General features: G+C 39.1%; 2 protein-coding genes across 2 annotated transcripts in view; one reads left to right on the top strand and one right to left on the bottom strand.

The window, feature by feature from the left end:
* Window positions 1–6,290, top strand: part of LOC123243887 (E3 ubiquitin-protein ligase TRIM11-like) — a 15,873-nt gene extending 9,583 nt beyond the window's left edge. Inside the window, exons 4-6 of the mRNA XM_044672028.1 lie at window positions 3,137–3,159; window positions 3,257–3,357; window positions 5,535–6,290. Coding sequence (XP_044527963.1) covers window positions 3,137–3,159; window positions 3,257–3,357; window positions 5,535–6,079 — 669 coding nt within the window. The 3' untranslated portion in view covers window positions 6,080–6,290. The remainder of the gene's footprint in view (window positions 1–3,136; window positions 3,160–3,256; window positions 3,358–5,534) is intronic.
* A 6,798-nt stretch (window positions 6,291–13,088) lies between these two features.
* Window positions 13,089–14,026, bottom strand: LOC123243889 (zinc finger protein 239-like). The gene is made up of 2 exons (XM_044672030.1): window positions 13,410–14,026; window positions 13,089–13,331 (listed from the first exon to the last, which is right to left on the bottom strand). Exons 1-2 carry the CDS (start codon window positions 13,954–13,956, stop codon window positions 13,105–13,107), a joined length of 774 nt encoding a protein of 257 aa, XP_044527965.1. The 5' UTR covers window positions 13,957–14,026; the 3' UTR covers window positions 13,089–13,104.
* Between the last annotated feature and the right edge of the window lie 847 nt (window positions 14,027–14,873).

Raw genomic sequence — 14,873 nt, 5'->3', positions numbered from 1 at the left:
GTGGGGGGGTGGGAGGAGGGGAGGGAAAGAACATGAATCTTGTAACCATGGAAAAATATTTTAAATTAATTAATTAAATGAAATTTTCCAAATTAAAAAAAGTCTCCTTATTCCAATATGTCCTCTATTAAGCTACTAAACTGATTTTTCTAAAACTGACTATATAACCTTCTTCTCCCTCCCACTGAGTAAACTCCAGGGGTTCCCTGTTGCCTCTAAAATAAAAAACAAAGATCCTATGTTTGGCTTTCAAAGCCCTTAATAGCCTAGCCTCTCATCCTTTTCAGTCTTCTTACACCTTACATCCTACCATGTAGTCTTACATACAGTGACACTGATCTCCATCAGCCAGATACTCCATTTCTCTGCTCTGGGAATTTTCTCTGGCTATGTCCCATGCCTAGAATGCTCTTCTCTCTCATTTCTACCTACTGACCTCACTGGCTTCCTTTATGTTCCAAATAAAATTCCATCTTCTACAGGAAACCCTCTCTAACCTCTCTTAATTATAATGCCTCTTCTCTTAAATTATTTCCTGGTTATCTTGTTTATTGTTTCCATTAGATTGTGAACTCCTTGAAGCCAGGGACTATCTTTGTCTCTTTGTATCCTAGCAATTTGCACAATTTCTGGCACCTAATAGGCACTTAGTAAATGTTTATTAACTGAATGACCAGAGGAAAGAAGAAAGAATATTAGCAGCTGGTGATTAGGAGTCAGGGATTTAGAAAAGTTTCATGAAGAGGCTGCTGCTTCAGCTGACTCTGAAAAAATTCTAAGAATTGGATGTGGGAGGGTGAGGAAGGGGTTTCATTCTCAGGCATGAAAGTCTACTAGTACAAAGGTCCAGGCAGAAAATGGAATGTTATTTGTGATGAACATTAAGAAGGCCTATTTAGCTAGAGTGCAGGAAAGGGAATGGTGTCTAATAAGAATGAAGGTAGGTTGGAGCCAGGTTTTAAAAAGATGTTAAATGGTAAACAGAGGAGATTGTATTTGATTCTGGAGGTAGTAAGGAGCTTCTGGATTTTTTTGTGAAGGGGAGTGATATTACCTGTCCTTTAAAGGGAAATGGGCTTGTCAGCTGTGGGGAGAAGAGAGAGAGCCAGATCTGAGTCAGAGACACCAGTTAAAGGACTCTTGGGAGTATTCCAGGTAAGATATAATAAGGAACCGAACTAGTTTGATGGCCAAAGAAAAAAAAGGGGGGGTCAGTTAAAGGAAATGTAAAGGTAGAAATTTTAAGATTTAATATCTTATTGGACATGTAGAGTGAGGGAGAGAAAAGAATTGAGGTTAATGCCAAAGTTGAAAATTTGAATGATTGGAAAAGGTTAGTGGTCTTGATAAAAATAGACAGTTTTGTATAAGGAAGGGTTTTTAGGAAAAGAGAATAAGTACTCTTGCTCATGTTGAATGTGAGATATCTCTGAGAGATTGTTTATAGTGCCCAATAGACTAAACTTAAAGATCTAGGGCTAGATTTATAGATCAGTGTAATATTAGAACTTTGAACAAGAAGACAAACTGAGGCACATCTCTGAGCAAGATAACATTTATTAGCAAAGGCTTGTCAATAAAGCTACTTGTCAATAAATGAGTCAGTGACTTGCCAAAGATCCTGAGCAAGAGGATATTTCCCTTATATAGGTTTTGGGGAGTAAAGAACAGGGTAGATCCTAGAACATGGGATTGAGGTTATCATAATTGGTTACAGAGCTTGAGGTGCAGGAACAACATGATTGGTTGGAAGTTTGGTAATGAGAGTTAGCAGCCACTCCCATTCTTTTATGAAATTAAGAAGTGTTCATTGTTGGAGTCTAGCTGTGAGACAGTAGTATAGACTTTTGGACAGCAAACCAAACATCCTTTAAGGATAGTTTGGTGGAGCAAAGATATCAGGCCCACCTCCCTTTTCATTCACACACATTCTCAAGTCAGTTAAATTCCTTGAGGCAGGAGAGCTGGATTTTAAAACTTAACCCATTACAGTTGAACTCTGAACTAAGTTCAGAGACAAAGAACTTAAGCAGTTACCAGACAAAAACATTTACAGAACAAGATCAATTATAAATAGGATCAGTAAATAAATGATATAGGATTAATCTTAATCATCTCATCTAGGAATCATCTGCATAGAGATGACAGTTAAAATCATAGGGATTGATGAGGTCAGGTGATAATGTATAGAAAGAGAAGAAAAGAATGCTCAGGACAGAAACTTGGGGCATAATGTGATTGATGATTTAGAACAGTGATGGTGAACCTACATGGGTGCCATGTCCTCCACCCCTCTGCCCAGCTGCCCAATGGGAGCGGGTTAGATGGGTGGTTCACAGGTGGCAGAGCTGGAGGGGAGCAGAGCGCTTGGGCCACTCCCATTCTCCTCTCTACACTCACTGAGGACATTCCTCACTTCACCCACCCTTCTGCTTAGCAGCCCAATGGGAGTACATTCTCCCTTCCCTGTGTGGAGTAAGGAGGTAGGGACAAGGGCATGCCTGGCAGTCAGTGGGGGAGGGGCCAGCATACTGTCTTTAAAAGGTTTGTCATCACTAATCTAGAAAGTGAGAAGGCAAACAGGTAGGAGGAGAACCAATAGAGAGAAGTATCATGACATCCCAGAAAGGGGAAAGTAACCAGAAGGAAGCGGGTCTGCATTGCCAAATGCTTTTTGAGAGGCCTAGAAAAATGAAGATTGAGAAAGGTTTGATTTGTTAGCTAAGACATTACTGATAACCTTGAAAGATCAGTTTCAGTTGGGTGATAAGGTTAGAAACCAGATTTAAAAAATTTGAGGACTGTCTTAGAGGTATAAACATCTTTTTCTCTCCTGTGGGCTTTTCTTCTCTAGTTCAGTTTTGGATCCATCAGGCTCATGAAAATGGAGGTGGGGTTGTAGACAAAAGCACTTTGGGGAATAGTGTCTTGAAGGCCAAGCCCACCAGAAAGAAAAAGAGATTTGCCTAAGATAATTATAAGAATTAGTTTTTAAATTAATTGTTGATTTTTTGCTGTTCTTGTATCTCTAAGGAATTAGAGTATGGGCTTATGACCTTAGCCCCTGATGGACTAGTGATCATAGTGGGAGTTCCTGTCTTTCCTGCTCACTGTTGACTTTCTTTTCTTCCCATAGGATGTCAGAGATGTACTTCATAGGTATGTGATATTTTTTGCTTCTCTTAGAAGAGTGGGTGGCTGGGAGAGTGGGAGAGTGCTCATTGGCTGAGTCAGGTGGAACCTGTGCTCACCCTAGGAGTCAGGATGTGAAGTTGCAGTTACCAGAGGTCGTTTCCATGGAGCTGAGGACTGTATGCAGGGTTCCTGGGCTGGTGGAGATGCTGAGAAGATTCCGAGGTAAGTGGGACCTTGAACTAACCAGATGTTTTTAGGTTTATTAATCTACTTTGTAAAAGTGAAATTTGGGAGATGCCGTCTAAAAGTATATATATTTTCCTATAAATACCTAAATTTTCCTTTTTACAACTTGAACCCACTGACACGCATTTCCTTGAAAACCAAGTAGAGAGAAGTGACTGTTTTCCATTAGGCTTAAGCTTATTGCTGGATTTCTTTTGGTCTATTTATCTTCATGCTTCTATTGGGTACCATATAGAACATCCACTAGGCATGAGTACAAATGCACTTTGGGGGGCTCCAGTGAAAAAGTGTAGGCAAGTGGCTTGCCCATCAGTTTTGTATATTTTTAATTCAGCAGATTTTTTTAAGTCCCTGCTTTGTGTAAGGTATTATATGTGTTATTTAAAATCACGTAACATATACTAGGCACTGGAGTAGGCAGAAAACAAAGAAGTATATCATAACATATGATGCCTTTTTGTGGAGCTCAGTTTAGATGGGGAAATAAGACATGCACACAGTATAATTGAAGGTTTTCACATGAAAGCCAAATGAATGCTAGGGCAGGAATGGGAAAGATCACTTGTTTCTTATTTTTCATAAAACTGGAAACCTGTTCATATCAGTGTGCTGAATTTCTACCAATTTTTTGAAGCCAACTCCCCATTGTTACTCTTCTACTGAAGCCTTCCCAATTTTTCAAGTCAATGGTAATCATTCTACCTTCAGGATTCACAAAGTAATTATGTTGTACCTCTCTAATGCATTTGTGTGTTATTTTTGTATTCTCATTGTATTGTCATTATTTACAATTTATGTTCTTCTCCTAGATTATAAGTTTAAAGACAGGAACTGTATCTTAGCCAACCTTTATATAGCAGTATCTAGCACAATAATAGGTACACAGTAGTATATTCTTAACTAATTTTGTCCTAATTGGGCAAACATGTTTAATCCTTATCTCACACTGCCATTTCTGGTTGGAGAGATCAGGCGGGACTGCTTTGGGGAAGAATTGGCATTTGCCTGGGTCTTTTGGATGGGTAGATATTCAGCTAGTAAGGAAGTCAATTTTAAGGTGGAGGCAGCAAGGTAAGCAAGGGGTACACAACACTAAGAAATTTCATAGTATATTTAGGATACAAATATAGCATGAAAGAATAGTGGAAGAGGGGCAGTCTTCCCTCCTGGGAAGACTTTACCCCACATGCATGTTTAACTTTTCTCTCTCAATAAGTCCCTTTTAGTTTCAGTTAAGGAACACTTATTATAAGCAGTTTCTATGTGTCAAGTATTGTGCTAAACATTGGCATACAAACACAAAGAGACCATCCCTACCTTCAAGAAGTTTACATTTTAATAGATTTGTGGCCATGGAAGTGTTATATTTCCTTATAACAGAAGGTAGTTTCATTCAGGGCAATCACAGGATGGTAGGTTGATATATGGAACAGAATTCCCGGAGCATGAGTTGTAATCCAATCCTCCACCATGCCTTTGCCATTTAGAATAAAGGAAAAGCTTCAGTCCAGCTTTCCTTCCACAAATTGTTGCACTCATTTTCCACTTTCTTGTAGTTGATGCTTCAGCCAAACAGCAAGAAATCTAATTGCTGTCTAGAAGCCATCTCTTGAACTCTGTTTTAGTGCCTATCTTATGTGAATTCACTTCCTCATCATCTCCAGAATCCCAAGATTCCTTGTTGGCTCAGTTCAGGTGCCACCTTGTACTTGAAGCCTTTCCTAATTCTCTCAGGTGTTAATGTTTTCTCTTTTATCAATTTATCTTCCATTCACTTTTCTGTATAGAAAATAAGTCTCTTTAACCTCTATGCCTAACTTGTGGCCTTCCCCACATATCCCTTTAATAAATGTTGAATTGAATTTTGAGGAAATAACGTGAAAGTCTTATGTCTCAGAAGACTTGAGTTTGAGTATTAGTTCTACCTATAAATGGGAATCATAATACCTATTCTTTCCCCTATAAAATGAAGATCATACTTGCTCTCCCTACTTTGTAGGGTTGTGAGGAAGGAGTATTATATGTCATTATCATTACCCTTTGATGCCCAGTAAAAGCATCATATAACTGAGTTGAATTCACTTACCACCTATCCTTTTATAGATGTTCTTATGTTCTAAGACCTCAAAATGTCCATTGGCTTCTCTCTATAGGAGATGTGACTCTGGATCCAGATACAGCAAATCCTGAATTGGTCCTCTCTGAAGACAGGCGAAGTGTGAGACGGGGGGACATACGGCAAGCTTTGCCTGACAGCCAGGAGAGATTTGATCCTGGTCCTTGTGTGCTTGGTCGTGAAGGCTTCACTTCTGGGAGACACTATTGGGAGGTGGAAGTTGGGGAGCGGGTTAATTGGGCTCTGGGAGTTTGTAAAGAAAATGCGAACAGAAAGGAGACTGGGGAATTGTCTGCTGGCAATGGATTCTGGATCCTAGTATTCTTTGGAAACTATTACTATTCTCCTGACCGGACCTTCATTCCACTCAGAGAAGCTCCCCGGCGAGTGGGAATTTTTCTGGATCATGAGGCTGGACATATTTCATTTTATAGTGTAACTGATGGATCCCTGTTATTCATGTTTTCTCAGGTAGCCTTCTCTGGGACCCTCAGGCCCCTGTTCTCCCCCTTATCCTGTAGCCCAGTTCCTATGACCATCTGCCAGATAATTGGGGGAACTGGGGAATCTTTTACCTCCTGAGTCCTCTGACACTTTAGCTCAACCCATCTTTTGTGATCAGGAATTCTTAAATTGGCTATGCCCCTTTAAGTCCTAGGGCTAGTCTTGTCTCAGCAATTCAAAAGGATGTTGTAGAGAGTATAATGAGATGTTTTTTGTTTTAAACTGGTGAATATGGACTTTGATACCACTGAGATAAATAGTTTGGTGCCAAAACATCATTAAGCCTTCCAAATTTTTATGCACTCTACCCAAATCATTGGTTTCCCAACAGTGACCCAAGTGGTATTACAGAAAGATTTTTGAGCTAAGTCATGCAATTGAAATTCTAGTTCTGATTCTTCTACAAGTTCACTGTGGGATGTGTTGGGGCAAATCATTTCATTTCTGGAACACTCAAACCAGATAATGTCTGAGGTCCTCAACTTCCTCGTAATGTTTTCATTTTCATACTATGTGTCAGAAGTGCTATCCAGATGCAGAGAAATCTTTAAGGTTTTAATAAGAGCATCAGCATGGTTAGGGCGTATCTGTTAGACCCAGTAATGCTACAAGAATGCCAGGTTTCCTTGAGTTTACTAAACTAGACCTGCCTGCAGAGAAGGAAGAGCCAAGGCACCTAAGTTATATGCAGATTTAGACCTAGAGACTGAGTGCCTGCTGCTTAAAACCCAGCTTTGACATAAATGAGTTATCTCTTTGGCTAACCACTCTGGTACTCTTTTTTTCTCACATATAAGCATTAACTTATTTTCAAAGGGTACTTTCTGCTCCAGAAGTAATTCTTCCTGAATAATCAAGATAGGATATAGGGTGAAGGGCTGTCTTCAATAAAGATAATAGCTATTTACATAGCTATTACTTTTTATCTAAATGCCATATAAAAGACATTTATATAAGAAATAAGCATTTATATATTGGCTACTTTGTGCCATGCACTGTGTTACGCACTTTACAAATATCTCATTTGATCCTTGCAACAATCTTGTGATATAGATGGTATTATCTCCATTTTACACTTGAGGAAATTGAGGCAGCTAGTAAACATTGGAGGCTGGATTTGAACTCAGGTCTTCTAATTCTTGGCCCAGCACTATCTACTCTGCCACCTAGCTGCTTTCCCTGCATTATTGAAATTGACTCTATGAGGCAGGTAGTATAAATAGTAAGGATGCTATCTCAGACTTTAAGGGGTCAAACTAAATATTTAGTGTTAGAGCTGGAACTTGAATCAAGGTTATCTGAATAAAAAAACAAGTATTTTTTTTTTTACTCCACCATGTCTAAAGACATGTTAAATATTGAAGTCTCAAATTATGCTTGGGTTGAACATAGATGTCACCAAATTCTGGCAGACTTAAAAGTATGGCTTGAGGTGTTTTCTTGATATGTTCAAGACCAGTAAAAGGAAATATATTTATATGATATCAGCTCAATAAGTCAAAGCAGTCTGATCTTAATTTTCTTTCTCTAGTGCCTTGTGCCATGCCCTGTATATACCAGATGCTTAATATATAACAATTTTCAAATTTATGAAGTTCTTACAAAACAATAAGGGCTAGGCAATTGAGGTTAACTGACTGATCCAAGGTCACATAGCTAGGAAATGTCTGAAGCCAGATTTGAACCTGGCCTTCCCAACTCCAGGCCTGGCACTCTCTCCACTGTGCTAACTAGCTACCCCCTCTAAAAGGATTTTGTTTTTTAATTGTGCCAAACTCTTTGTAACCCCATCTGGAGTTTTCTTGGCAAAGACATTGGGATGGTTTGCCATTTATTTCTCTAGTTCATTTTACAAATGAGGAAACTGAGCCCATAAGGGTTAAAAATGAATTACCCAGGAGTAGGAGTCTGAAGCCAGATTGGACTTGGGTCATCCTGATTCCAGACCTGGCACTATTGACTGTACCACCTCAATGCCCACTCTGAGAGGTGGTCCAGGCCCCTAGTTTACAGATGAGGCAACTGATGCTCAGGCATTGTTATATATCCAAGGAGAACAAGTAGCAGAGCCAGGATATGAATCAAAACTTTTGACTTGAAATCTTTACTTTCTACTGTGCCACATATTTTCAGAACTTGAAGCAATAATCCAGTTCACCTAGGCAATTACCATGCATATGAAGTTGATTTGAACTTCTGATATATTCTTTTGTGATATACATTGTAAAGCTATGGCAGAGGGTGTTGAATGTTTGATGCGGTATACACAGGACCTGTTGTCCAAAGAACCAAGTTCATGTCCAAATTCTGCCATTAATTCTGTAATCTTGGACAGGCCTTGATTTCCTCAACTGTAAAGTGAGAGTTAGACTAATCAGTATTTTCTCAGTCTATACCATGGACTGGTAAAATACCTAATTCTTTACTGCACATTCAAAATTCTGTACACATACCACAAGTATTTCAAGGTTCTGTCCTTGAATGGGACAGATTAGAATAATTTATTCTGTATGTTTCCTCCTTAGGTCTTCCTTTGACTTGGTACGTGGTTTTGGGAAATGTGTGTGGTTTAAAAAAAAATTGTCTGCAGCTGGTATGATGATGAGTTTCTTCAAACTTAGCTGAACTGGTCCTTGTCTATTTAACCTAGAATTCACAACCAAGCCCACACCTTGCCACAACTCGTACTTTTCAAGCACAGCTTTTAAGAAGCCAGAATCACTTCTTTGACATAATAAGACATTATAAAGCAGGACTTTAATGGAAGATATGATATATGTATTTATTAAGTTCTTCAATAAAGCAATGTAAATCTTTAAATTTGTCATTAGCTACAAACATATATTTTAAAATGTCAGTGTGTAGTGTTGTGTAGTTTTTAGGTCATGGAGAAACATTCACTCCTTGTATTCTAAATGTAAGACCTTTGTCCAACAACTAGTGCCTTTTCCCTCTAGAGAAATTGGATCATCATTGACATTTTTTCTTAAAAAAAAAATAACCAGATGTTAAAAGGAAGATATTTCATAGGACATTTGGTTATCTTTCTTCACAATGCTTTCAATGAGTATAAACAAAAAGAACTTTGTAAAGATATTTGCAATTCATGTGCCAGTGTCTATTGCAGAGGACAGCAATGGTAAATCATTCTACAAAGAACTTAAAGCCTTCCAATTCAATATGCTTTATTGCTCTGACTTTAATCCAAAGATAGGCACCATTGTAGTGAAACTGTGAATTGGCATGTATATTCTCTAGAAAATAATTTGGAACTATACCTCAAAAAACTATAGACCTTTTGACTCAGAAATACTTCTTAGGCCTATACACCAGATTGTTGTTTGTCTTCGTTTTCAAAGAAGACCAATGGCATCAAGGTTGAAGACTTGTGCATGAGTTGTATTCAAGGGAGGCAGAGTTGCACAAAGTCTAGCTTTTTTCCATTTGTTGAAGTCTAGTGTCAAGACAAAAGTCAGAATCAGACTGACATTCAGAATGAATGGCCCAGGATGCAATGGATGACCTTGGCTGCTTCTATGTTTGACCAAGCTCTGAGCGCTCTATACCATTTGTTTCAGCCACCTTCATGGCTGTTGGAACACTTCTCAGCTGCCCATTTTACTAGGGTAAGTCTTCACATGCTAAAGGTAGACATTTCCTTCTAACTCACTGATGGGTTTATGACCCATTGGTTACTCTCACCTTGGTTTAGCCCATCTGCAGAGATGACTTACTGAAGTGTTGCTGTTGCACATGCTATAGCTTCTTGGAGCCACAGGTGAGTTCAGTGCCAGGTAGAAACCAGAAGTGAGCAGCCCTGAAAAGGACTCGGCAAGCCCTCCCCCCAGGTAGTCCTTCTTGAACACCCTGTACACCATTCCCCCTCCAAGATAGAGAGATAAAAGAACAAAAAAGGTCCATAATTTAAAATTATCAGTCCTCTTTATAGTGATAACCAGTAAATAAGGGAATTCCTATCAATTGGAATAGCTAAACAAATTGAGGTACTATATATATGACAAATGCAATACTATTGTGCCATAAGAAATAATGAAAGGTAGTTTTAAGAAAGACCTGGTATGTAGTCTATGAACTGAAGCAGGGTAAGTGTTAGAATCAGGAGAAGAAAAGTTGTAATGAAAATTGCAAAGACAACTAAAAACACAATGACCAACCATGATTCCATAAGTCTGATATCTCTGCTATCCATCTGGTAGAAGGGGAAGATTCAAGATGAAGCACGAGGAATGAAATTTTAGAACATGGCCAATGTGGGAACTTGCTTGACTGCATATGTTAACTTTTTTAAATTTTTCTTGGAGGTAGGATAAAAAATGTTAATTGAAGAAAATGTATAGAGTGATGGTAAAAAGTCATATTAATATGGAAGAAATGGTTCAGGATCAAGAAATGAAAGCAGCCAAACATTTAAAACACTCGAACTTCATATGTCATACTTTATTGAGTTAAAACATACATGACAAATACCTGATTACTTCAATGAATTTGTGAATTGATAATGAATATTCCCTCTAATGCTGATCCCCTCCATGCTTATCTTGTTTTGCTAAGTATCTTTTGATATTACAAGAATATTAGTCTGCATGTATTATATGTGTGGTTCCAACTCTTAGCCACCTATACAAGTCAATCCAGGTAATTCTTGGAAGTTGCAAGGGAAAGTACTAGTTTGCATTAGTGGAAGAAGTAATATAATAAACACATCCCTAACTCAGGGTTCAAGCATAGCTCAGGCTGGCTTGGATCTGGGTGGGTACTTAATTCCCCCAAAATAGGATTCAACCTTTTCTTAAATTCCTATCTACTCCATAATAGGTCTCCAGGGAAAATCTTTTAAAGCTTAAGTATGAAGTGTGGTACCTGTCTAGGGTCCATCACTAAAAGGATTAAGATCCTTTCTAGTAATTTATTCAAATGTACAATTAGAAAAGAGGTATATAGCTGTTTGCTTCACCACAAAACAAATGCTCAATCCGTAGAAGGCTTATTCATGGACGAGTGCTTAAAAAGTAACATTAAAAGGCTCATTAAAAGACCATCTTTCCTGGGAGGTAAAGAATCCAGGGAAACTTGTAGAACTCCCAAACATATTTTCTTTAACACAAGTCCACATCATTTGTGCAGCAAGTTACTCATTTTCTTCTGGCCAGTCAGGTCTGTATAACAGTGGCCAACATTTCAAGACTAGCTATGAGAAGTACCATCTGCAGCAAATCTCTCAATTACTCAGGATATCTGATGATTTCTATTAAATTACTTATAGTCAGAGAAAGGCTGCTAGAGATAAGATCTATCCAGGGTCATTCAGCCAAGTACATTCATTGCTTTGTATGCAGCTGTCCAAGTTGCCAGGACAGCAGGATGGGAAATTCCCTTTTTGCTAAGGAAGAGTTCCAGCATAGTTGAGAGGGAACAAGAGTACAAGTTGCTTTTCCTTTTAAGTCTGAAGAAGGCTAGACTTGTGATATACCACTATATCTACTGGTGGAACATGGTTCTGTGATCAGATTGTATGCTACAAAGAAACTTGAAACATCCCAAAGTTCTCAATTAGCCTTATATTGTTTAATATGAAAGGCACTAAAAATAATTTTAGAGGACTTTGCTAGAAGGGTTTTAACCATTATGGAAAAACTTGAGGACCACACTGTAGGGTCCCAAAAGAAGGCTTAATGAGGGATGATGGGAAGGAAAAATTGTTAGGAAATTTAAGAGTCCACAAAACTACCTTTTATATAACTTATTTTACTCCTTAAAAGTTAACATTTATTCAGTTCCATCACCTGTTCCCTTCCTTTGGGTGGGGGGGGGGGGGGATTATGCATAGTCAACCAAACAAGTTCCCTCATTGTCCATGTCCAAAATAAATGTCTCATTCTGCATTTTAAATCCATCATTACTTCCTGGGATAGTAACCTTTATCATTTTTCCAGAAACTGTAATAATAGTTTTTCAAAGTTGTCTTTACAGTGTCATTACATAAATTATTCTTTTGATTCTGCTTACTTCACTCTATATCAGTTCAGAAGTCTTCCCAGGTTTCCCCCAACCCATTATTTCTTAAAGTAATAGTATTCAGATACTATAATTTGTTCAGTCAATTCCCAATTGATGGACACCCATGAGGTGCTTTAACAGTAAAACTGTCAAGGCAATATGAATATTGTAGCATAATGTGGCTGAAGAAACAGTGGACAGAAAATTGAGACTTGGGTTCACATTCCTTAGTCTGCAAATGAGATCCTATATGACAATGAGCAAATCAACTTCTATTTCCTTACCCATGAAAGGAGGGAGGTGGACCATATTTGATTCACAAAACACGTAACTAGAAACTCGGGTGTTTTGAGGAGGGTGTTTCACAAGATACAGGCCATGAAACCAGGGGCTTAGGACAATCCTAACAACTCTGATTTGGGATAAGGGCATCATTGGAATATGTGGGATGGGTCTCCACATGCACTTGTATTAAAAAAAATTTAACTGTTTTAATGGTTCTCTGACTTTTCTCCAAAATGATTAAAACATTTCAGGGGGCTTTTTCTAGCAAGCAGGAAAAAGAGCTGAAATTCATAGTGGGCAAAAACCCTCCATATATCCCAGACTATGTTTTTCAAATTGCACTTTTAGAAATAAGATTAGGATTCTAATACAAGGAAGGGTAATGTTAAAAAGCATTTCCTAAGCCAGATAGGAAACTGGTCTTGGCTCCTCCAGCTAAACTCTCATCATGTCATTGAGCCCAGCCCCTTTTCTTTGAATTATGAGTTTCTCATTTACTTGATGGGAACAGAAAACCCATCTTGGTAATAGTTGTGAGGGCAGTAAGATAATCTATTGAATGTAAGGGCTGATCTGCTCACCTGGTTAAGGCTGAGATCATGAGTTCAATACTCAAATTGTGCACACACCTCCCATCTAGCCCTCTCCTAAATGGATACTGCTGACCTCAAGATATACTGGGCTATGTGCACGAATGGCTTATCTTATTTAACCTGTCTCTACTGGAAAACAGTTCAAGTAATAAATTCCAATGATGTTCTGTAAGAGGGTCAATTGTCAAGAATAAGGGGCATGCATGTCTATTCTAGGGGTTTCTCTGGGAACTCTCTAAAATGAGTCCTCTGATGCTTCAAGAGATATGAATGGTGCCCAAAACTCTTCCCACACTTGCTACAGCTGAAGGGTTTCTGCCCTGTGTGAGTTGTTTGGTGGATAATGAGGCCAGACCTCTGGTTGAAGCTCTTGCCACAGTCACTGCACTGGTAAGGCTTCTCACCAGTGTGTGTCCTCTGGTGTATGACAAGGTCTGACCTGCGCACATAGCTCTTTGCACAAGCTGTGCACTTGAAGGGCTTTTCTTCCCAATGAGATTTCTGGTGAGTACGGAAGTTGGAACTATCGCTAAAACTCTTACCACACTCCACACACACATAAGGCTTTTCACCAGTATGGATGCGCTGATGACGGATGAAAGCTGAGCTGTCATTAAAACTCTTGCTACATGTACCACATTTATAGGGACTGGCACCTGTATGGATGCCCTTGTGTCTGGCCAAACCTGAACTGTCCCGGAACCCTTTGCCACACTCAGGGCACTTGTAGGGCTTTTCTCCAAGGTGGGTTCGCTGATGCAGCTCTAGATGCGAGCTGCGACCAAAGCATTTTCCACACTCCTTACACTTGTAGGGCCTTTCACCTGTGTGGATCCGCTGATGGCGGATGAGGGCAGAACCATCACTAAAGCACCGACCACAATCCCCACATTTATAGGGCTTTTCACCAGTATGAGTCCTCCGATGAAGACTGAGATGAGTGCTTCGGCCAAAGCGTTTTCCACAGTCCAGGCACTTAAATGGCTTTTCCTCTGTGTCAGATCTCTCATGACCAATTAATTTTCCTTGGCTCCTTGTTGGAGTGTTGGATTTACCCATTTTTCCTTCCACTGATGGGGTCCTTGATTTTTCTTCCAATTTAGGCTCCTTAGTCCCACCATCAGCTCTACCCCAGTCATGACACAGATGCTGGGCCCTGCTTGTGTTAGATTCTGCTGACAACCCACTGGAAGACTCCTTCATTTCCAGAGCCTCTTGCTTCAAGATGCCCTCTGTGCTGACTCTTTGCTGAAGGCCTAATCCTGGAGAAGTGGGGAGAAAAATCAACTAAGACTCTGCTGCAATTGAGTGGAAAGAGTATGGTAGGGGACAAGAATATGACTAATGGAATTGCACTCCTTTTAATTTTCTATGTATGCATCACCTACTTTGATATTATTTTCTACAGCAATATTCAAGACATAGTCTAAAATCCTCTATATTCCGCTCAGCTATTTTCATACAATGAAGCTGGTCAGTGTTTATAGAATTATATAGGAAGCTAAAACAGCCATCAAAGTAATGACATGTTGCACTCCCAATTTGTCCCAAAAGTTTTAGTGTCTTGGCAGGAGGTCACATAGCAAGTGAGTGTCTGAGGTTTAGATTTGAATCTAGTTCTTCCTAACAAAAGGTCCATTGCTCAAATCACTGTACCACTTGTATTGCTATTTATTTATTTCTTCTGTATCCTTAATACTTTAAGAGTAGGGACTGAGTTATTCCTAGCACTTGGAAGTGCCTGGTACATATGCAATAAATATTTGAGTAAACTGGTATGACCAAAGGAGAATTGATTAGGGAAGTCTTCTTGGAAGGAAATTATGAACCCATGATTGGAAGGGAGGGTCAAGGATTAACTAGAGTTGCTGCTCAGGTCATTAAGGTCCTATTCATTTTATATCCTCTTCCCTCTGTGATATATATGCTTAAATCTGGACCTGCACCAAAAGAAAGCTTGGGACAAGGCAAATGAC

Source organism: Gracilinanus agilis, chromosome 4, assembly GCF_016433145.1.
Source record: "Gracilinanus agilis isolate LMUSP501 chromosome 4, AgileGrace, whole genome shotgun sequence".
In the NCBI taxonomy this organism is placed as follows: Eukaryota; Metazoa; Chordata; class Mammalia; order Didelphimorphia; family Didelphidae; genus Gracilinanus; species Gracilinanus agilis.
The sequence above is the reverse complement of the archived record's forward strand: the minus strand, read 5'-3'. Positions and strand labels throughout refer to the sequence as shown.

Coding starts and splice junctions, on each gene's coding strand:
- LOC123243889 (XM_044672030.1), bottom strand. CDS start 13,956: ATGGGTAAATCCAACACTCCAACAAGGAGCCAAGGAAAATTAATTGGT. Junction 13,332..13,409: donor TAGCGATAGTTCCAACTTCC/GTACTCACCAGA, acceptor TGCGCAGGTCAG/ACCTTGTCATACACCAGAGG.